Here is a 23297-nt window from a genome sequence, read left to right as displayed (position 1 = left end):
GATGAGAAAAGAGTTTTTGTGGTTTTGAGGGAACTTTCCCACCCTCTTTTTTTTAAATAATCATTGTCCCAGTATTTCCACTAGGTGGCGGTGTGAGGTAACCCATGATAAAAAAAAAAAAAAGCGCTGTAAATCAACTGAGTCAGATAAACCATTTATTTTATTAAATTTAAATAAAACTGGACAAAGTTTACAGAAAAGTGACGCAGACTGAACTTCAGGGTATCTACACTCTTCACAGTATAAAGTAACTTTCTAAAAATATGCATCCTGGACTGCAACAAGGTATTTGACAGGAAGAAGCAGCAAAGTCAATGCGAACAATGCATAATTATGTTAATAATCAAGCAAAATATGCGTAATGAAATATAACCTTTCAGCACAAAACATGATTGGCTTGTACAATAAGCACGTTGAGGCAGTACTCAGTCTGTCCCTGCATAGCTAAAACAAGGTCAAACTTATATCAAAATAGTATGACGACTGACCCAACCTCTCAGCTAAGCGTAAATCAAATTTTATTGCTGACAACATAACTGCACGCATGCTATTGGCAATGTGGTGCAAAGCACTGAGGAATTTGACCCTGAACCCCGAGAGTGACTTTGATCAGGAAAACACTAGAATCACCGTGATTATTCGTGCATTTGACCTAGACTAGCAACAGCGTTTAACTGACACGCCTTATAGTTTGACCTGTTGAAACAGCTTATTCGGATTCTGCATGGATCCCTGTTTGTTTTGAGGAAACCAAAAGATACAAAGAACAGCCCTAGAAGCAACAACGAGGTATCGACAGAATGTGCGTGAGGTCTGCTAAAACAGCCTTTATAAAAAATAAAATTAAAAAAAATCACTGCAGAGCTACATTTTACATATATGGTTAAATATATAAATATGTACACAGTTTTTAACTCCTTTGGTTGTCTCTGCAATCATGATTTGATCTCAATGACTTTGATGAATGGGAGGGCTTTGCTGCTCTGAGTTGTCGGTGTCAGCGGTTTGCTGCACAGAGGTGGGGGAGAAAAAGAAAGAGGGAAATGTTAGGAGATTATTTTAGACATCTGACTGTAGGATGACTAACAGAAAGGACTGTAAGTTAGGAAGTGATGGCTCACCTGTAAACAACCTCTGGCTTCTTCTCAGTAGATGAGGGTGGAAGATCCTGGCCTGCCAGGTAGTATTCCATGTGGTCATGCATTTCTTTGTTCTGTATACAGGAACAGGATTAACGACGTTAAACGGTGCATTCTTTCGGCTTGACACAGGTACAGCTTTACTTCAAACAACAAAGCTATTTTATATTTTCCTACTGTTGACAAAGCCCATGAAAAGACCCAAACCTGACATCGATAGTCTGTTTATGGCTCTGTGACCAGCACCTAATTTATTCTGATCATGTTGTAAATCTATAAACGATTGGAAAAAAAATATAATTTCATTGAAATAAAAGGCCAACGAATTTTCCTAACATGCCTGGGCACAGCCAGGAGCAAAAAGTGCATTTTTTTGAGCACCACCTTCTTTTATGTCTGCCATGTTTAAGGAACAACACAGGGGATAACAGACTCTTTTTATTATGAGATTAAAAAAGCTCATTTAAGAAAGCTACAGCTGTTTTTTTTGGTCATCTTTTAAGCAAAGAAAGGCTTTAAAAACAAAAGAAAACCGGGATAAATTCACTGATCCAGCCTGTTTGCATTTTTTAGAAAGTTCCTCACCTCTGCTTCCAGGAAAGCCACCTTCTCCTCCAGATCCCTGATGGCTCGATCTCTCTCCTGGAGAACCGTGCGGGAGTTCTGGAGCTGCGTTATAGATGAAACAAACAAACAATGAGAGACCGTATGAATAACACAAGATGCTTGTCTGCTTGAAGCAGATGCATCATCACTTATTTATCACCAGCGGTTCTGCTTCACCACATGCTTCCGCTTGGCTTCATTCCCCCAAATCAATTCTACTTCATGTGTCCGCCTCCTCAGAAATCACATTTTCTCATTAGTGGCTTCCTGTGTGTGTGTGTGTGTGTTTATGGGCAACTTGCAAGTCTGTGTGTGTCTGTGTACACTATGCACCACCAGGCTACATGCTTATGTGCATAAATACCTGTTCGATCATGTGGCGGACCTTCCTCTGCTGACTCATTAACATGTCGTCAAGATGATGAATCTTTTCCTTCAGGACAGCCACCTCCTTCTCGAGCTCTGCACACCTGATAGCAGATACATGAGAAAGCGTATATACAGTCAAGCACTGGAGTAAAAGATGTATTTCTCTTTCCCTGGAGGACATAAAAGGGGCGTTCCCTTAAATAACGCAATATCAATCAGATAAGATCTTATAAGGTGCTCTGTATGCAGAGCTTTTCCTCATTATTGGTTTATTAGAAACTTCTTCTTTTACGAGTTTGTGTGCAGTCTTACCTCTGCTCCTTCTCTCCTGCTTCCTCTCCGCCTGCTTTAAGCTGCATCAGCTCCGCCTCTCCTGCAGCCATCTTGTCTTTGAGGATGCCGTTCTCGATCTCCATGTTTCCCAGCAGCTTCTGCAGCTCCTTCACCTGTTGACCTCTCTCTGCAGACTGCTCCTCGGCCTTCTGCAGCCGCTCTGTCTGCTCAGCCAGCTGTGCCTGATACTCGTTTGACTCGGCCTGCAAGGAAAATCAAAGTGTGAGGACTGCCTCCTGGTGTGCTATAATATAAAGACCTGAGTCTGGCTTTCATTGATTTGATAAGGCCGATTCACAGCCACAGTTAGTATCCCCGAGATAACTGAACTAACAGACTGTGACTCCAATAAGTATTAGCTAAAGGTATATTTTAGATTTTATTTTAGTGGAAAATCAACATGTATTTTTTCACTTATGTTGCCACCTGAGTGGAACATATGGCTTAGTTCCAATACCCCCAGTTTTATTTTATTTGCACCTTTTTATGGCTTATTGTTACATGAGATGTTCAAAGTGTTGAACTAGTTGTGGCAAAACATACATCCATTCTGAAGTTTGTCCCAGTCACTGGGCGAGAGGCGGCGTATACCTCGGGACAGGCTGCCAATCTGTCTCCTCAGGGCTTCTTAGAAATGCTAAATTAATTATTCTAAGCTTTATTAATTTCTCCTGGCAGCATTAAAAGGAACCTGTTATGCATACAGATATATTCTTGGACTCTACTAGAGTAGTTTTACGTGTTCTTGGTCACAAACATACGTTAAACAGCAGATCTGTGTGCCTGGGATGACCATATTAAGGATATCCTCCCACTATGATCCCACACAGAGCTACGAGTACAAAACTGCTGAAACTGAGCATTTAATGCAGTCTAAAGCCTGAGCTGTTGGCTCACAGGTATTGCTTGTACATACTTGACCTCACTACTTGAAACTTTCACTGTAACAAAGTATATTTGATATAAAAATCAGGATAATTGATCAACTTTAGCTTGATAATTGACTGTATGTTTTGTTTTTAAATGTATTGTTCTCGGCTATTTCTGTCTAAACTGAATTCAGTCAAAAAAATGTAAATGATTTAGATAACTTCCTAGTAAATAATGTCTCATATCCTCCTGTTGCGTAATTTTATTTCGCTGGAGTCACTAACAGTAAAGAATTGCACATGTAAAGTAAAGTATTTGTCTTTGGGCGGTGCCCCTACATGTCCTGACAGATGAACGTACTGCAGAGCAATGATCCAAACAGTGGAGGATCACAGGATGAGGGATGAAATCCAAAGATAACATTGACAGATAACAAGGACGATTAAAGGCGCGAGAGAGCAGCAGAGGGGTGAGTCATAGCTGCAGTGGACAGGAAGCTGTGCCACGTTACTCATCTCCTGATACAGACCTGCAGCATGTCGATCTCCTCCTGATGCTGCTTCTCCATCTCCTTCAGCTGAGCATACAGGCGTTTGGTCACCTCTCTGAGCCTCGCACTCTCCTCCTGATTATCCCCAACCTGAGAGTGCACACACACACAGAAAGCAACATGCTCAATTAGATTTAATCTCACAAGCCTCTTGAACCAGAGGGCTCAACATGGGCTAACAAACTGATAAAAGAGGCTGCTGATAGGCCATTTGCTTTGTGTTTACAAGGCTGCATGGTCTAGCCTGAGGTAACAAAATCATTTAGACAAGGAGCTGTTAAACTCTGCACAGATAATCTTTTATCTCAAGGCTCCTATTTGGGAAGACAGAATGGTTTCCTCTACCAGAGAAACAACACATCTAATGCACTGTGATACAATCTGAAACCACTTAGAGGGAAGTGTAAATTGACCCTACCTTACCTATATACGATACACAGAAGATACTGGGTTTGACTAGCAAGCACACACACAAACACACACAAGCTTTCTTCAGCTCCAACACTGCTTGCTTGGCAGATGGTGTTGAATTACAGCAGTTGTTATGATCCGCCAAGTCGAGAATAATGCATGGGAAAGACAATATCTTGTGTGTGTGTGGTAAGCTTTGTTATGAGCTGATGAAAGCCTGGGTAGCATTTTCTCTGCAAAAGCAGGCAGTTGTCTGGTTTGAATCAATGAGGAACAGCTGCAGGGTCAGACATTTTTTTCCATCACCACTGTCATTTGAATAAACCTTTGAATGCATTCAAATGAACTGCAGCTGAAAGTGACTTTTTCCATTTCCCCATTTCATTCATCTCAAACTGATGAATAATCAAATGATAAAGGCCACACACGGGAGTGCCTCAGAAGAGGTCAGATAATTCTGAAAACTACGGCGAGCTTACGTAAGGATCAGCGTGGACGCCGTTGGCATTGATGACACCTGGTTGGCTGGTGGGTGCTTTGACTCTGAAGCCATTGGCTGGATGCTGAATAGGAAAAAGGAGCAAATGGGAGGTGGAATTAGTGCGGAAAAAGCTGCACATCAAATAAAAAACAGTTCAGGTCTACACAATTAATATTGTGACACGCTGTGTTCGTGTTTAAACCAAGAAGCAGGAGCACTAAGGTGTTACATAATTTGGGTATTCCATATGTCAGCTGTGAAGGCCATACAGGTCTCGTAAGCCTCTTAGGTTAAGAGAAGGTGACACACACGCACAGTTCAACACTCACAAAGACCAAGCAGCAACCTATGCAGCTCTAAAAGCTGCAGGTCTTGTAGTGACTGCACTCAAAGGTCACTTTCTATTGTAATGTGTTAAAAACATTACATTAAATTAAATTACACTAAATACACCTATCAACTAATTACTCATGTTCAAATGCAGTTACAAGTTTATGCTAAATAATAACGTCTTCTCTATCTGATATGCATTTGGTATCAAACTAAAGGATACAGGCAGATATTTCTGTCTTTGCAACTTAAAGAAATTGCATTCAAATAAATAATGATAGTCATCTCCAAGCTCTCACAAGCAACAGAGCATCTATGAATGATTAAGCCGCACATCTAAACCCTGCCAAATAACATCTAAACTAGGCCAGTCATTTTCCAGTTGTAACTCTTAAATATTCCATCATTTATATGGAGGCTATTGTTAACCACTAACTCTACTCAGTTATTTGCATTTTACTTAGATGCTGCTAACAATTTTAAGGGCAAAGCTCATCTAAAAAAGCCTTTTCCTTTTGTTTTATAAATGTCATGTAGATGTTGTAAAATTGGTAGATATTCACTGTAGATCTTTACTGTTTGGTTAGAGGAGGGAATTAGCCTTATATGCAGCACATATATACATAACTTGTAATATACTTAACCTTTTGATCCTTTTAAGGCATTAAAATCACAATTCTTCCAAATTGCCGGACCAAAGATAATCTGTTGAACTGTTTCTGAGGCAGAGGGTGTGTACCTTGTTGTTGTTGCCATTCTGCCTGGCTGCCATCTGCTGTCTCAGAGACTTCAGACAATACCTCACCTAAAAACAAAAACACATCAGGCATTAAAAAGATGTGTACTATACAGAACCACAGGTATACCCTTGACACACCTGAACGCTGTGCTTAAAGAAACACACTCTGCTTTCCACCAATAGCTTTTCAGCTTTGATTCGTCCACACACTGACCTCCTGAATCTGGGAGACCTCGTCCGTCAGCATCTTGACACTTTCTTCCGGTGTGTTTTTTCCGAGGTAAAACTGGATGACACAGTGACCGCGGCATGTTAGATAATACACGTGACTGTAGTTCAGTTAAAACTGAAGCGTGGAGTTGCTTACACTTTATCAATAAACATGACAGCAAAACAAGCTCACGTACTTTGATGACTTCAACTTCTATGTGAGGTCTGACTTCAGCTTCGTCTTCCTGCTCTTCAGGTTTTTGCGGCGGCACAACTTCTATGGTGCTCTCCTACAATCAGTACAAAAAAACAAACACAAACCCTCATATGTATATATCAAACTTCCCATTCTGCATTCCTCTCTTTCTCTCAGTTAACAAATAGTTTTAAAACTGCTTTGAAGTTGTACCTTACTGTTGTGCTGTTGTGAGGTGTTGCCTGTCTGGTCTCGACGTTGTAAGCTGAGTCTAAGCTGCCTGCAACGGTCCTGAAATGAAAGATGAGATAAGAAGATGTGCTAAATGAAGCATCGGGGAAATGAAGCAGGGCTCAAAATGAAAGTCTCAACTGAAAGACAGGGTGGAGCTGAAAGACAGAGAGAGAGAGAACGTTTTTTGGAGGGCGGGAGTGGGCATAAAACTTCCCCATTATTGAGGTTTCTCCTTGGATGCCACACAGTTAAACTGTGAAGCCTAGCAACCGCCAATGAGGAGACATTTCCACTCTGCCCTCGTGGCCAAGTCTGGTGATTATGACCAAACACTGGAGAAAATGAAACCAAGGCTGACCAGTCAGGGACAAAAATATCACAACTCAAAACATCCGTGACTGCTTAGTCACTCCAGAGTCAACGTGTCGCCTTGGCAACGGAAACAGAAAATACGGAGATTATTTGTCATGCAGGCTTTTATAAACTAAAGTTTATATACCACACACACACACACACACACACACACTGGAAATTCCAGAAAGATTCAGATGGTTTGACTAACATAACTCATGGCAACGTAATTCACTGTAACTGTCCATCTCTTCTATTATATTCTAGTCTAGTCTGTCCCACTCATTTTTATAGTATCTGATCTGTTTTTTTTTGATCAATGCATCATGCCTTATGTTTGATCCGAGAGATGTGACCTCTTCTCTCGATCGAATCTACTGCTGTGCATTGCATTCTATTTTGTATATATCGTTATATGTGTATACTTTTGTAAATTCTATTCTATTATTTTGATATATCGCCTACTTATATTTCAGTTCAGTTCTAGTTAATTCTGCTCTGTGAGTGAGGCAGTAGGAATCCCAGTAAATGTGCCCTTGTGTGGATCATCTCCTTAAACTGTCCTTGCCAGTGATTGCTGCAATAGTGTTGCATCTTGTTGTCCTAATAAGGCAGAGACACTCCCGCCAGTGAGAGTACTCTTTCACTGGAAGTACGTGTCATTGTGTTCTGATCAGGACTCTTTAATCTAAGCTCACATGCTAATCAGCGTGACTTGCTGTAGTAATTAGTTTTTGAGGGGTACTTTTCATTTTTTTCTCCCACAAACTTAGACACAAATACATTTAACTCATCCGAGAAAGTCAGCTAAACCCACCTGTGACTTTAGTCGAACCACATAGCAAACAAATACTTAATATTGTAAAAACACGCACTTGTCCCTGGGAACACCCATTTAAGAGGATGAAGGTGTATTTGTGTTGCTTTAGTCCAAATATGCAAAGAAAACAAACGGTTTAGTCCTTTTGACAAACAAAATCCCCTGAAAGTGAAGGATAATACTCTAATTGCTGGTGAGCTACGTAACAGTTCATTTTTATCTTATCTCCAAATCCACTATGTCTGGAGTGTATAGCTCATGTATAGTTTGTTTTCAGGGTGTCTCCACCCTACAGTATATGAGCATATGGAGTGCTTTATATGCTAAGTCATTGTTTAGGCCGAGCTCCTATGAAAACACTGTGTGCTTTGTGGATCTGCTGTACACGCTGTCATCAGTGGCCTTAATTAAATTCCGTGTGGGCGTCGACCACAGAGGACAGCAGGTAGCTGCAAAAATGACACGCAGCTTAAAAGCCTGAGGCAAAAATAAAGCTCTTGCACTGTAACTGTCTTCTTCTTTTAGTTTAGAAACTATTACTATTATGACAAAAGCCTAGAAAATGCTGAGTGTTCGAACACTCCTGATAGCATGAGTTTGAGGTATGCTGATTTGTTTACTTGTATTGCATACACCTGGGTAAAGCAAACCACCAGATGTTTACAGCTGCTGTTCATCAAATATGTTTCTCCAGTTCCAGCCTCCTGTTTTCTGTCACAAAGGTATTTTAGGTATTTCACAAGCATTTGAGACGCTTGTGTTTCACATAAAATGCAAAGAGAACAAAGAAGCAGATGTTTCTCCCTTTCTGGTTCTGCAAAAGAATGCCATAAAACTCCACCTGAATCATATTTTACATTCACACGCTCTTTGTTCTATAATATTCTCAATATTAATACCTCCCTGTTTCATCAGTGGCACCCAGCATGTTTTTGAAATAATTTAGTAAATGTAATGTTTCTCACACATTGTTCCTACTTACACACCTTTAATTGCTTCCAGTGAAAATGACACCTGAGAGGCACTGACACGTACTCTACATACCACAGTCTGTTGTCAGCTTCAAGAAAGCATTATTTGTGAGTACATGGACACACATACTAGAGACATTAGGAACAGAGTGATCCCAAACAAGCTCAGAGTTTAAACTTGAAAAGCACTTTTAATCAAGAAAACCACCAGATGGAAAGTAGAGCGCATCCTAGAATAAGATATTTTGCTATTATTTCTTACAGATTTTGTTTCACATACAATAACTTCCAAATTCATTAGTCAGCCATGCCTTCTTTCCTGCGAAATCCCATTTAACCGTGTCAGGCTTCCAGTAATTTTGTGGCAAGGCAGTTGGGGGTACGCCAACTTACTGGTGGTGATTTGTTGATTAGTGGCTGCTCATCACAATGGTTTCTGGGATAAAATGAAACTGTGTGAATGAGTGGAAACACATTTTGGATTCTGGAGTATTTCAGTGCATGCGTGAACATGCCACGTTAAACAACGCATCAAATGTGGGGAACACATTTGGCTACTGACGTAAGCGACCAGTTCTCTGTTTGCAATTCAAACAAATGGCTTAGCTTGAATGGCAGCTCTCAGAGCGCGATTGTGTCACCTGAAAACCATCAGCACAGAGGCGGTGAGAGGTAAGCCAAGTCTGAAACTTTGATCTGAGGGAGGGACACCTCAAGGGCTTTGCTCTCAACAGAGACGCAGGTATGATCATGGGACAGGCGCACCCTGGGCGGAGCTGGCAGTGCACCTCCTCACATGCTATTCTTCTGCTGACAGTAATAGTTGTAATGAATCACAAGTCAGAGCTCACAAAATGACTTGACTGCACATATTGGAGGGGCCAGGTGCATGAAAACAGTCCCAACAATTGACTGCAAGACTTATTAACCACCTTTCCTACAAAAAAGTGTTATTATGTGTTATTACAGAGCAGCTGGCCTCTACCTGTGATCACGCTCCAAGGTGAAATAGAACAGAGAATAGCTGAATGCTTTTTTTTTGCATAGAAGAAAGTGCTGACTTTTAAGTCCTGATGTCAAAGCCATTAAATGCATGTATGGGCAAAACAAATTGACTTAAGGGCATAAATTTCCTTAAAATCAGATTGACACATGTTCCCCAGGCCTGTGGTTTAAGTCATCTATGCTGTGTTATGTTTTAAAAGTATCACCTATAGAAATATCTGCCTTAGACGGAATGCTAGGAAACCAGATGTCACTCTCTTTATGGTGCACAAAGAGCCAGAAAGAAAAGAAACAAAACTCAGCTGCAAAGTTTCTTTTCAGGAATCATCCCAATACTTAAAAAAGTCCAAAGCCTTGTTGCAAGCTGTTACTTGCAAAAACTTCTGTCTGCACCTGCCAGTAAGTGTGCACTTTGCTAACATCTCAGCTTAGCTGAGTGGAGATACCATCATTGTTATAAAGCCTGGCACTAGCACGAGGGTCTTAGATGGTCTCTTCTGTGGTACAGTTACCAGGGTAGATCGTATTTAAATGTCCCATTAAATTCTGTTATATTCAAGAAATTAGAGGGATTTGTACAGCTATTTCCTAAACTGGATGACTTGCATTAGAGGGATAAACAGCATTAACATATAAGATCGATTACATTTATAGATTTACAGATTGTACAGTGTAGTTCCAAAATCATCATATCTACACACCTCCACCATCTACAGTGCAGATAATAATCTGCTTCCACTCTTGAGACAAAGAGGCAGACGCTTGTGAGAGCAGCTTCTCCAGGCTTGTCTGTGCAGCTCAGGGCTTCTATGAAAGCCTGACCTCATATAACCTCAAAGCCTAAAGAACACAGAGCGTGCAAAGTTAAGTGGCATTTTTTTGCACAAAGAAATATTATCTTTTCAAATATAAGTGTTCCATAAGGTGGGAAAGCTCATGAAAATAGTTTAACTGATCATATCAGAGCCACTGAGGGATGTGCTTTTCTATGAGAGTTGATTGATTTTCCCTTAAAGGCATGGAACAAAGCACCATTAAATAACTGTTTTGTGCAACGTGAAGTAGAACTAGCAGTCTGCAAGTAATCAGCCAAAAGCTGATGCTTCAGACTGTGCAAAATGTTTTGTTACATGCAGTTTTTTTTGTTTTTTTGTTTGCTCTTGGCACTGTGTGATGTCACAGTTCTGGCTATGAGAACAGCACTCCTAACCACGTGGGATTCGAACTTTTCGATTTGGTGTGTGAGAATAAAGTTTGGTCTGGAAATTAGCACAACAGCTTTAATAATATTTAGTTACTAGTTAAACAAATCATTACGAATCTCTGTGCTGTTACAACAAAGACGTGAAGCATTAAATGCAAAAATGCAAACGAAGTGCTGAGATAAACGTTCTGGTAAAAAGACAAACTGTAGGTTAACTGTGTAACTGAGCAGCAGCAGAGAGCCCAAAGGGAGAGTCTGTTTTCTGTCTCTAATGTCCTGCATTCAGCATAAAAAACAATGGAAGTGGAATACTGAGAGGTGCCAAAGCTACTGTATGCATTTCCACTTCTTTCTACCTCCTTTAGTGGATGTAATGAGAGGGTGTAACTTCAGTGATTCATATAAAATGATGAAAACAGCTCATATTGCGGAGATATGGAGTTTACTACTATGTAAGCAAAGAAGTAATCTGACTGGAGGAAAGAAAAAAAGAATTTTATTTAATGTAGATAATTTTTTCAACAATGATCAAAATAGTTCATTATTCCTAATCCTGTATAACTGTTAGCTGAGCAGTTTAAGATTGGCTTATCTCAGACCAGAACACAAAAGCATGAGGGGGACAGTGTAAGTGGAGCGGAGCAGAATTAGGTAGTCATTATCTCTGAAGCTGAGATAATCAAAGAGTCAACAACACTGCAGATCACATCATCATTACTGGAAGAGACTGAAAGGAGACATGAAAACAGCTGGTTATAAATCCGTTCAGCCTGACTCATGAGTACTGATTAGTAGGTGGCATCACAGCTTCCCCTACGAGTCTGGGCTACCAGAGCATCCCGCTATCGCCAGTGACCTCACACAATCAATAGAGGAGCATCCCACCAAGGGGGCAACAAACTCCTCCATGACTGCTGTTCACTAATTTGGAGATGATGTCAGAGTGAAAGCAAAGAGCAACACCGAATAAAGGATCAGCCACTCAGAGATCATTGAAGCAAGCTAAAAACTGGGAAAGGGAAAACCAGGCCGAGCAGTAACCCCCACAAGACCCCCCGAGTTCACAGCCATGTGTGAAACCTACCCATCTCCACCACCAGTCAAAACAGATGTGTTTTATTACTAAGCAACAGACTAAACACCTTATGAATGAAGACGTAATTATCTGCTTAAAACAAGATTTTGTTATCCGCAAATCCTGCTCCACCAGATCGCGTACGCCATACACATTATAGGTATTAATATAGACTCCTCTCATGAATAATCCCCAAAGAATATTGCACTAATACAATGAAAGCTGAATCATTTTTTCATGACACAAGAAAACTACTGACAAATAGGAGGTGGCACTTTTACAATTACTTTTATGTAACAAGTTAAATACCGCTGCTAGCACGCAGGAGGTGAGAAGAAATTTAACAGAATCAGGTAAATTCAGATTGAATAATAAAAGTTTGGTGGTTGCTTGTCGGATAAATCTTGCTGATTAAACAGAAGGCAATGTTCATTTAAAGAACTTCCCTGCAGAGATCATGTATTGACTGGTTTACTGGGAAGACAAAGCTAAATGAATCATCTGCCAACCACCGCTCTATACTTCACTATGCAAACAAAAATATTACAACCACAAGAACCATCACAGACTTTACCCTCATAATAATCACCACGATAATAATCACCATGCCACTTAATCTCACAAAGAATCACACTTACATCTACCTGGGCTGAGAAAGTTGTCTGGGACTCTTCCCGGGGATGATCAGGCAGCTGCGATCCAGACTGTCTCTATCAGTGTGACTAAGTACATGGGAAGCCACGGCTGTCTTGCCTTACATGGCTGGGCGAGGCTGCATCAGCTGCCCAACCCTTTTTTTCCCTCCAGATTATTCTCCTGTCAGAGCTACAGCGAGAGTGCCAGTTCAAGGAGGCACGCAGTTCAGAGCTTCCCCTGCAGGACTGCGATGTTAAATACAGCATGGAAAAAACTAGAGGGAGCATTTCCACTGATTAGATTATACAGAGCTGTGGACTAAAAACTTTGCTGGCCTTGAATTTAAACGAATATTACAATGGTCAGCTCAAGTCTAAACATAAGAACCATAAGAGCTTTTGCTTTAACATCGTTTGTTGATGAATGTGACAAAGGGAAGCAGTTGTGATTACAATTTTACATACACTCATCATGGGTATGAATGTCATGCTAATTTTGGGCATTTAATGATTTCTTTGATCTGTTAGTATCTTACTGTACGCATGAGGAATGACCTTGTTTATCTGCCACATAGTGACAGTGGTAGTTTGCAGCACACTGAGGAATGTGCTAAGAGTTACATAACAGAGATTAATGAAGTATCTTTATATAACAAGTTACTGGCACGGTGAGTGTGTGCAGGGCAAACAAAACCATGCAAACAAAAGTCAAATGCTGCACCGACCAAATATGTTCATGTTAGTGCATGTTTATCCAACTATCTTTGACTTAGTACGCACATCTCCTAAATGATCTTAATCCTGATATTCTGTTACATAACATGTGTTTCGTGGCCATTCTAAGCTTATAATGAAGCGACAGCTCAACTTCTAGTCTACTAATCATTTGTTTGGTCAAATGAGGGGACAGCAGACCGTCTAAGAAGGACTCTTAAACATGCTTATTTTATGGTTTCTTTGTTATTTTTTCTTAGTAAACTAATGATCTAAATCATCTGGTTTTCTGATTGGACAGTACAAAATCATTAACTGACATATTTAGTCTTTGGAAAGTTGTGCAGGACCATTTTCACAATTTTAAACAATATGGTGTTTCTACATTTATAGAGCATCAACAAAGCATTTTTACTCACGTTTGACATAGGAAAAAATCATATATACACATGTGCTCTGATTTAGTGATATATGTACAAACATATGTAAAATCCCCATATTCTTTCACTAACTTCTAAGTGATGATCAAAATGGCCTGCTTTAACCTCGGTTAAAGCTGTCATTGTCATTCAGTTGTTTTTGTTGACGTATGAGTAGTGCCAACATAACTTTTAGACGTGTTTGCAGTACAAACAAAAGACTTGCACGCGATCTCTCCCATGTCGCTCTCCAAGTACACCGTGGAGCTAAGAAAACCACACTGGAATCCAGCTAAGGTATTTTAATAACATCCTTACCTGGAACACGCTTGTTGTTCACATCATGTTCACACACCATGACACAAGAGACCCTAAAATTACCCTTAAATTATTGATACCATTAGTTAATACAAAATAAACCTCTAAATGCATTTAAGTGGGTTATTTGAGGCCATGTTTAAGGTGAAAAAACCCACATGTTTTCTCTGCCTGATATATACAATATACAGTACACAATATACAAACTCCAGGCCTCGAGGGCCGGTGTCCTGCAGGTTTTAGATCTCACCCTGGGTCAGCACGCCTTAATCAAATGATTAGTTCATTACCAGGCCTCTGGAGAACTTCAAGACATGTTGAGGAGGTCATTTAGCCTTTTAAAGCAGCTGTGTTGGATCAAGGACACATCTAAAACCTGCAGGACACCGGCCCTCGAGGCCTGGAGTTCGACACCTGTGGGTCTCAGGCTCTCTGAATAAGAAAACTGGGAAGATTTTTGAGACAAAAAGCTAACATTGCACTTTTACTTCTAGCTATAAAACTACAATAAACTGCCTTAAATTGTTTCTGATGGCACTAAACCTATTCTAAAAAGTCATAGCTGTAACTCTTTCACATTAGGTGGCCTTAAAATACATTTTTATGATGTAAAATAATCTAATATTGGCTACATTGGTGGATTTTCTTTTTGAAAAGTCGGGGGGGAAAGAACAGTCAACTCAAGGTGCTTTTTGCTGTAAGGTAAAGATTTTGTATTCTGGGGAAAAACTCAGCAACCCCATATGAGGATGCACTTTGTGACTGCGGGAAGAAAAACTCTCTTTTTACAGGAAGAAATCTCCAACAGAGGCAGCAATCTGACACAGCTGGTTTGGGAGTGAGGTAAAGAAGAGAAGATAAAAGAAGGAAGAGAAGAAAAAGAATAGAGAACATAAGGATGCAGGACAAAACGCAGACAGGAACAATGTCCTTTGGACAGATGAGACCAAAATTAAGATGTCTGACCCTAATGCAAAGCACTACATCTGGAGAAAACTAAACACAGCATATCAGCACAAACACATCGTACCAATTGTCAAGCATGGTTGTGGAGAAGCGATTCAGAATATGAAATAATTTGGTTGCTTTTATTTTACTTTTTTAGCAATTTATTTCACCAGTTACTTAACTGAATGTGAAAACACTGCTGTCTTCTCAGCTGCATGCGTCTGCTGTGACTATAGCCAAGAACGACCTCAGAACAGTCCACACAAACAAGATCCCCTCCAAACCACAAACAGTTCTCATCAACGTATGAATTTGTTGCACCAGACCTATCAGTAGGGGGAGAAATGCTTTAACAGCATGAGTGCATTTGTTGGGAAAGATTTCTGCTTCCTGCCAAGAGTCTTTATAAACAAATTATCTGTTCATTCAGGCTGCCACCATGCAGTACATGTGGCATGACTCGGCACGCATAAAATCATTGATTTAAAGCAGTAAATTCATTTAACCGCGAGCGTGACAGCATCACGCAATGTTTAATGTTTTACTTGGCAGATTCACAATAAATAGTTGTCATTTTAGCATCTACAAGGAAGCATCTCAAGAAAACAATGCGCAAGACAGTTGGAAGAAGAAAAAACTGTTTGATTGCCAGTGATCATATTTCTACTCAACTACCAAACCAACAAGTACCGGCACATTCTTAATGAGCTCTGTAACGCTCAGAGTTCCCTGTAAATTTGACTTTCTTGAATGTCCGGTCACCTGCTCTGTCATCATTCTACAATGGCTCGAAAGATTACAGTTACTGTATCTTTAATAAAAAACAAAAACAAAACACGGCTAGAGGCTATAATTGTTCACTGGTGTTTAATGAGTTGATAACGTTTACATTTCCCTTGTGTGAACACATCAGTTCATTCTTAAAAAGTTTATTGTATATGATCAAGGTTAAGGTTCTTGTGTAGCACTTCCCTTCTATACTTGATCACTCTAAGCATTCCCAAAAGCACTTCTTTATACATGTAAGTGCTTTCTATGTAAACATCATACACACACACACATTCACACGCAACTCAGTTTGGGAAAGACTGGAGACTGGAGCAGCCAAGGATCGAACCAGCTTCTGATTGGAAGACGATCCGTTCCACTTCCTGAGCCCATGAGAGCAATACTGGTGCATCTACAATGGTAGTGCTTGTTTTTCTGTGCAGGCGAAGTTATTAATAAAGCTAAGGTCAAGCAACAAGAAGCACTGCAGTACAGTGGCTGGACTTGCTTGAGGTGTTTTTATCCCTTGAAATCACAGAACATTTGGAATTACTTTAAATGCTTTTATTGCTTAGATTTTGATTTCTGATATACCAGGATTATTGCCATATGTGACATCAGAAGTATACTGCCTTTAGAAGTTGTTGATGCAGGTGCGGCATCACAGTTTTGGCTTGGATTGCCAAATACGCGCTAATAAATTCTGCTTTAAAACATATATGTGTTGCAGTTAGCATTATTTATAGTTCAAAGTCACTTTTCTTTCTGCAGCTTCTATAGGATACAGCAGCAAGTGTTTAGTCCAAAGGTGGGCAATTAATTTCCTTAAGAAGCTTATAAAGAGATGAAATGAATGTTGGTTAATTTCACCAGTTTAATAGTTTCTCATGCAGCTCCTTGGGGAAATGAACTGCCCACCCCTGATCTACTTTATTGTAGTTCGAGGGCCTTGTGAGGTATGAATAACTAATCTCTTAGGTCCTGAAAGTTTAAAACATTAAAAAATTAGTGAGCGCTTCAGAGTCCCCTGATTGAAGTGACTTCAGCATTGGTGGTCAGCCCACATATTTTGCCATTATTCCACTTTTTAAGTAAACAACAATAAAAGTTAGCACTGCATCATATATTGAGTACCTCAGCACATTTATTTATTTTAAAAAAGAATCATTAGTTAAATAGTCGTAGCTCATAATTAACAGTGTTGGTGGTCTAAGGTGAGTAGAAGCGTTGACTCAAATTTTTATTAAGTATTACTAAAAATTTCAGTCAATAAATTGAGACCAAAAGCATGATGCATGTAACTTTTTTCATGATTTAAAATTTTCATGATCATGTCACCTCACTGTTAGAGAAATATCACTAGATATCAGTCCAAGGATCCTAAGTCTCATCCTAAGTGATGTTGTTAGATTTGCCATCATCATAAAAACACCGTTCAGCAAAGGAAACATGACGCAAATATGGTGAACAAGGACGAGGAAGGATAGATTTTTGCTTTAACGTCACATTATTTTACATAGTTCATGTGAGGTTATTAATAGTATTATTATTTGCGGGTAAAAGTTTCGCTTTCAAATGAAAAACTGCTCTTAAAAACTGGGAAGTCTGATGGGAACTATGTCATTGTGGACCAAAATGTGCCCAATAAGAAATCCGGGAGAGTGCAACGCTAAACATAGTAGTTAGTGCTTTTAAACTAGTGTCACACAGCATCACTCACTTTAGTTTCGTCGTCCTCTTCTCCCTTTTCCACCGCCCGCGTCACGCCGCCGCTCATCTTCTCGTCGGGAAGTGTCGACAACACATAAAAATAAGTGACAAAATCAGAGTAGTCCAAAGTTACTGGACACGGTTTCCTTGAGTACTGTGTTTTTACAGACTCTGTTCTTCGCGAGTAACTGTTAAATACGACACACGCCCGGGGAGAGGTGGACAGACCCGGACCCCGCTGCGCTTCTGCCTCCCTCTGCCGTCTGTCTGACTGTCCAGGTGCTAAAGTAAAGCAGACCTGCCTACCTTATGTAAGTGGAATGCACTGAACCACGGTGTAGCCCATATTTACAATTGCTGACATATTTTCCAACATGACCATTTTTAATTTGGGCTTAAAGCTGTCTGTATACTTACTCAAATTTCAGTATTTTTCCTATTAGACATGGGATATTCTTCTTCTTCCCATAATAATAATAGTGGTGCTGGATATGATGATGAGTATCTTAACGCTACTCGACCTATATGCTATTTAACACATTCCTCTTTTAAGGCACATTAGCAATCATTAAGGTTTCTTGTCTTATAATGGATCATTTATGAATGAATACAAGGTTGTTACTCATGCTGAATGAATGAATATGTCTTATTTGCCACAAAACACAATGTAAAAAACATTATTTGCCCTTATAAACATGAAGAAATAAATATGAGTAAAAGGCATCTGAATTTTTCCTTTTTAATATTGTGTAGACATTAAACAATTTTCGCGATTTTCTTTTATTTAGTTTAGTTAGTCTCTTTTATATTGAAACAATGGGATTACATGTATAAATAAAGGTTAAATAAAATAAAAAACTGAAATATATGTAAATATATAAAATAAAAGTTTTATTTACTTATATAATTAAGCAATAAAGAGCACATGCTTGGTACAAAGTGAATGTATACCAATTAATTACATGTAATTTGAACGGATTCCGTTGAATTGAACGTTTTACGTTCTTGAGTAACAAAATTATATGGAAAATTCACTCAATTAAATAATTAAGGTCAGCAGTAAAGTGTATGGTGATGGCTTCTTTGCTTTAGAGCACATTTTATTTAAATATTGTCTAACCTCTGAGAAGTTGATGCCACCTCCATCAGACAGATATTTGGTGGCACTTCTCCTGGACCATGGCATTTTGTGTCCAGCCCCCTGTCTGATCTTCTTCCAGAAGGAGCCCATAAGCCGTCTCTCTTCATCTGTCTTGTCAAAAATGTTTCTCTTCCACTTTCCTGTAATATGTCCCAGTAACACAACAGTGCTGAAAGTGCAGGATCTGCTTCTTCTACACAGCAGCTAATTCTGTGCTAGACCTGCAAAGAGGATCTAGTCCTGTTTAATAACCGTCCTGCCCTGCAAGGAGCCACCACTCTTGAGACCTACACTGTAAACAGGTTGCTGTAACAGCAAATATATCCTGCTGTAATTGGATTCACAGGAAAACTGCTGTAACTTGATTTTATGTAAATCTGCTGTAATGATGTTTTATTCAATCTCTTTTACATTTGGTGACAAAGACTTTGAAACTTTTATTTTGACATCAGGACTGAAACATCAGCCCAGATAAGTTTTCTACTTAGCATCTACAATATGAGAGCCCTGGATCAAACAGAACATGTAACAATTCACTAACACTCTAACTTAGGTGATCATAAATTCATATAAAACATCCCGCCATATGACCTCTTACCTAAAGCTATCAGAAGCTCTATTTTCCTGTTGTCACTTGCACCCAGGAAGGTGTGGGATTAAGGGAAATGAAATGACTTTACCTTATAGACAAACTAAACTAGAGATTAAACCATATAATCCCACATTATTATTTTCCTACAATGTCGTTCCGCTGCAGTTGCTGTTTTGCATCCTGGCTTCAGACACCACTGTTACATTATTTGTCATTCATGCTTGTTTGTTCCATGACACCTAGATAAAAGTAACCACTTTGTCCACATGACCGAAATACAATGAAGGCCGTTGTAAATATAGAACGGCGGCTTTGTGAGAGGAGCTTCTGGAGGTAAACAGACTTCTGATGAAAATTCCAAAGGCAGCTTCTTTGGAAAGGCTCAGCCCACGACAAACACGCACTGGTTTTCATGCATAAATGGTTTTGTTATTCTTTTGCTACCTTTGTACACTGTGCACTATAAAGTTTGTAGGTTATTTTAAAGCCCCTTTTTCTCCCACGTTGAAAGGCTTGACTATCATGGAAGTTGTGGTCATGTCACACATCAGTGATCTCACTGTAAAATAACTCTGGTTAGGACTTTAGACAGGGGTGAGTAATATATGCTCAGCCTCTTTGGACTCCTTTGTGTTTTACATGTTCTCACTGGTACTATAAATTCCTTTGATGTTATGTACTTAGATGAGGAGAAGCGCTCCACATAATTACAACCAGCGCTTGTAAACGATGCCTCTTACTTTCTCGCAGCTCACCGATCTATTTTCATGCCACTCCTATTTTAAATGCAGCAAATTATATGATGTGCAGTTGCGTAATTTATTTACACTTAAGCGTTCAGACAAAGGCTCTATCATTAAGTGCATCCAGTCAGCTTCACTGGTTCTAATTTGTGGATAGTGCATTAACAAAAAAAATGGAAAAACTAAGCCTGCCTTTCTTCACTAAGGGGAAAGACACAGACGTTTAAAGAGGTGGAGTCCCTGGAACAGCTTGGTGTCTTTGGTAATTACAGTAAACCACCTTAGGATTACAGGCTGAGAGTCTCTAGGGAGAAAACTTAACCAGAGCTAAAAGAAAGACTCAGCTGAGCTATTCAGAGAAGAGAAAGATGTCATATAATATCTTCAGGGGAAGACACTGATACTTGACATTTGATATTGGATTATGATCTCATCTTCATAGCACTTATTCTTCAGTGTCAAGTTTGATTTGGAAAATAATTAGTTTCTTCTTGTGAAATAATCACCCCCTCAAGTTTAAACAAGAATGTGAATGTTCTCTGAAACTCCCTGACTTCTACACTCACTGGCCACCTCATTAGGTACACCTGTTCAACTGTTCAACTTCTGTTTAACGCAAATATCTAATTAGCCAACCACGTGGCAGCAACTCAGTGCATTTAGACACGTAGATATGGCTAAGACAACCCGTTGAAGTTCAAAGCTAGCATCAGAATGAGGAAGAAAGGTGATTTAAATGACTTTGCATGATTGTTGGTGCCAGCTGGGTTCACCGGCTTGCCTCAGTATTTTAGAACCTGCTGATTTACTGGGATTTTCACACACAACCATCTCTGGGGTTTTCACTGAATGTTCAGAAAAAGAGAAAATGCTGAGTGAGCTGCGGTTAGTTCTCTGGGTGAAAATGTCCTGGATGCCAGAGGTCATAGGAGAATGGCCAGACTGCTTCAACCTGATATGAAGGCAAGAGTAACACAAATAACCACTTGTTACAACTAAGGTATGCAGAAGAGCATTTCTGAAGAGCTGATGGTCTACAGCAGCAGAAGACCACACCAGGTGCCCCTCCTGTTAGCTATTACAGGAAACTGAGACTAAGCTTCACACAGGCCCACCAAATCATTTGCTGGTCTTGATTTCGGCTGTAAGACATGGTAGTCACTGTGTGATTCCGTAGGTATATATTTTTTGCACACTTTGGGCCCCTCAGTACCAACCGCACATCATTTAAAAGAATGTTAATATTTATAATTGTCATAACACTGATTCACTGAGTTATGAAGATGAAAACTTGTTGGATGTAGGTGTCCAACACGTTCTCACTCCCATCAAACCCAAAGCGTAACATTTTAAGCTAGGGGACAAATCGTTGGTATATTACGCTTCCAGGCACCCAACACGTCCCCATATTAGGAGATCGGGAAAATGAGGAAACAGGAGAACCGTTTGGAATGAATCTACATATGTATGTTCGTTTTACTTAAATCGGAAAACACTATCTAACATCATTAAAGTGCTGGTTAAGGTTAGGCAGAAGGTTATAGTTAGGGCTGGAATACATGGCTGGAATGAGTATTACCGCGGGAGCTCATTCTGCTGGATTTCATCCGTGACCCTTGCGTAGCATAAGAACGCGGAAGGTCACCTTTCGCGTTCCTCTGAAACTCCTCCGGACTTGACAAATCGTCAGTATATTATGCCTCGGGAGTGAGAACAGGCTGAGGTGGCCTGTACAAGCCAGTTCATCCGCTTTTATTCTCTAATTGTTAGTGAGGGAATGTTTTGATTCCCCATTTATAGTAAACATCAGGTCTGCTACACTGGGGAGGAAGAGGAAGTGGTCTAAAACCTGCTTTGCAGAGATAACAGCGGGCCAGCGGCAAGCCTTGATCTCGTATTCTTGTTTCCGTTGTAAGTGCAAAGCTCCAGAATAACATTACTTCACCTGTGAGTCGATGTGCCTTTGAACCTGAAATATTTACATTTAAACTCATGTTTCCTTTACCTCTGTGCTGGACAAAGTTTTGAACTTTTCCCGAGGTTTCACTGATACCTGGATGCTCCTGAATGAAAACAAGCAAACAAGCCAAGTCTCTTACAAACAATTTATCCTAATATATAAGCATCATTACCATGTTTGATCTTTGCTACTGCGCCATGTTGTTCAGACTAAATACTGAATATAAATTGACTTAACTGGCTCATTTTGTGGCTCTCTTGTAATGAGGAACCTTTTATTGGTAGGGAAATTAACTCCTCCCATATGCAGCACACAGGGGTATGAAGAACTGTCCACACTGCTTCTTAGTTTGGTTTAAAAAAATGAAACATTAATAGCATTTAGTGCAGTCTGGTATCAACCAGCCAGCTTTCATAAATATGGTTTAATAAATCACTTGAGTAGTGTGCTGGTGTCTCCTTAACTCTCGACTTCCTTTCAGGAGGAAATGACAGAGATAAATCATAATAAAGCCTTACTTTAGTATGCCCCACACAGCACAGCAGGAATTATAGTATATAACAAAATGTACACATAAATGTGTATTATGAGGTTTCTAATGGTAAAGGACTAAAGATGTACTAATATATTCATATGAATCATCTGTTTCTCATCTCATATCTCATTGGATTTTTCAAGGTCATTCCCAAACAGCTGTTAGGTAAAACCTTGGTATATATCTGCATTGTGTGCAGTGTGTCCTTAAAAGCATGAAGAAATTGGACAAGCAGGGGACAAAAGAGGCCTAAAAAATATCTACAGCAGATGAACAGCATCAGTCATATCCTGAAATAGGAAAAGCAAAGACCTGACACAGAATCTAAGAGATACATCCGGGCCTTCAGTTGATCCATCTACCGTTTGCTGAAGCCTCATCAGAAATGGTCTCAGTGGAAGTGTGGCTGATGAAGAAAATTCTGAGCTATGCCAAATTACAAGTATAATTGCCAATAACTGGTCTAGGCAGCCAACATCCAAAGACGAGCTTTGAATGTCCTTCAAGAAGTCTGGAGAAATATTCCCAAAGACTACGTAAAGAAATTAGAGGGTTTGTACAATTCCAAAGAGCTTGAAAGTCAATCATTGGTATGGCCACCTTTATTCTTCACCATAGCCTGAACTCTATTAGGCAGCTTTCTTGTATTTGCCTTATGTGCTGTATCTCCATTTATGATGTTGGTGTTTCACTCGTTTTTTGTTGTTTTTGTAAATCCTAGAGTATCATCAGGCCTCAGCAGTCTGATTCTGTTCACTCAAAATACCTTCTGGTAGGTTTTTTTTTTAGTGCCATATTTTCATATTTCCTTGTTCCTTGCTGATGGTATCACAAAGAATAGTTTATACTACACAGAGTATTTTTGGAAGATGTCCACCTGATACTATTTAAAAAAATATGATCAGGTCTGTATTTTCACT

At 39.6% G+C, this 23297-nt stretch overlaps 1 protein-coding gene across 4 annotated transcripts; it reads right to left on the bottom strand.

The window, feature by feature from the left end:
* Window positions 1-142: 142 nt before the first annotated feature.
* tuft1b (tuftelin 1b) lies at window positions 143-17683 on the bottom strand. Of its 4 annotated transcripts, none has more exons than XM_019350982.2 (12): window positions 17417-17683; window positions 6448-6525; window positions 6236-6328; window positions 6043-6114; window positions 5829-5894; window positions 4758-4841; window positions 3847-3957; window positions 2427-2650; window positions 2110-2215; window positions 1725-1808; window positions 1122-1213; window positions 143-1008 (listed from the first exon to the last, which is right to left on the bottom strand). In XM_019350982.2, exons 1-12 carry the CDS (start codon window positions 17471-17473, stop codon window positions 936-938), a joined length of 1140 nt encoding a protein of 379 aa, XP_019206527.1. In that variant the 5' UTR covers window positions 17474-17683; the 3' UTR covers window positions 143-935. The 4 variants fall into 4 exon arrangements, with proteins under 4 accessions (XP_019206527.1, XP_005457300.1, XP_019206529.1 ...); XM_005457243.4 differs by lacking the exon at window positions 17417-17683 and adding an exon at window positions 12533-12700 and having other exon boundaries at window positions 6453-6525; XM_019350984.2 differs by lacking the exon at window positions 17417-17683 and adding an exon at window positions 12533-12693.
* Between the last annotated feature and the right edge of the window lie 5614 nt (window positions 17684-23297).

This window comes from Oreochromis niloticus, linkage group LG22 (genome assembly GCF_001858045.2).
Source record: "Oreochromis niloticus isolate F11D_XX linkage group LG22, O_niloticus_UMD_NMBU, whole genome shotgun sequence".
Classification (NCBI taxonomy): Eukaryota; Metazoa; Chordata; class Actinopteri; order Cichliformes; family Cichlidae; genus Oreochromis; species Oreochromis niloticus.
The sequence above is the reverse complement of the archived record's forward strand: the minus strand, read 5'-3'. Positions and strand labels throughout refer to the sequence as shown.

What these genes read in the sequence shown, in the direction of transcription:
- tuft1b (XM_019350982.2), bottom strand. Translation starts at nt 17,473, where the DNA reads ATGAGCGGCGGCGTGACGCGGGCGGTGGAAAAGGGAGAAGAGGACGAC. An exon ending in TAGAAGTTGAAGTCATCAAA is followed by an intron (nt 6,115 to 6,235) that starts GTACGTGAGCTT and finishes TGTGTCATCCAG; the next exon opens with TTTTACCTCGGAAAAAACAC. An exon ending in TGGCTTTCCTGGAAGCAGAG is followed by an intron (nt 1,214 to 1,724) that starts GTGAGGAACTTT and finishes TCCTGTATACAG; the next exon opens with AACAAAGAAATGCATGACCA.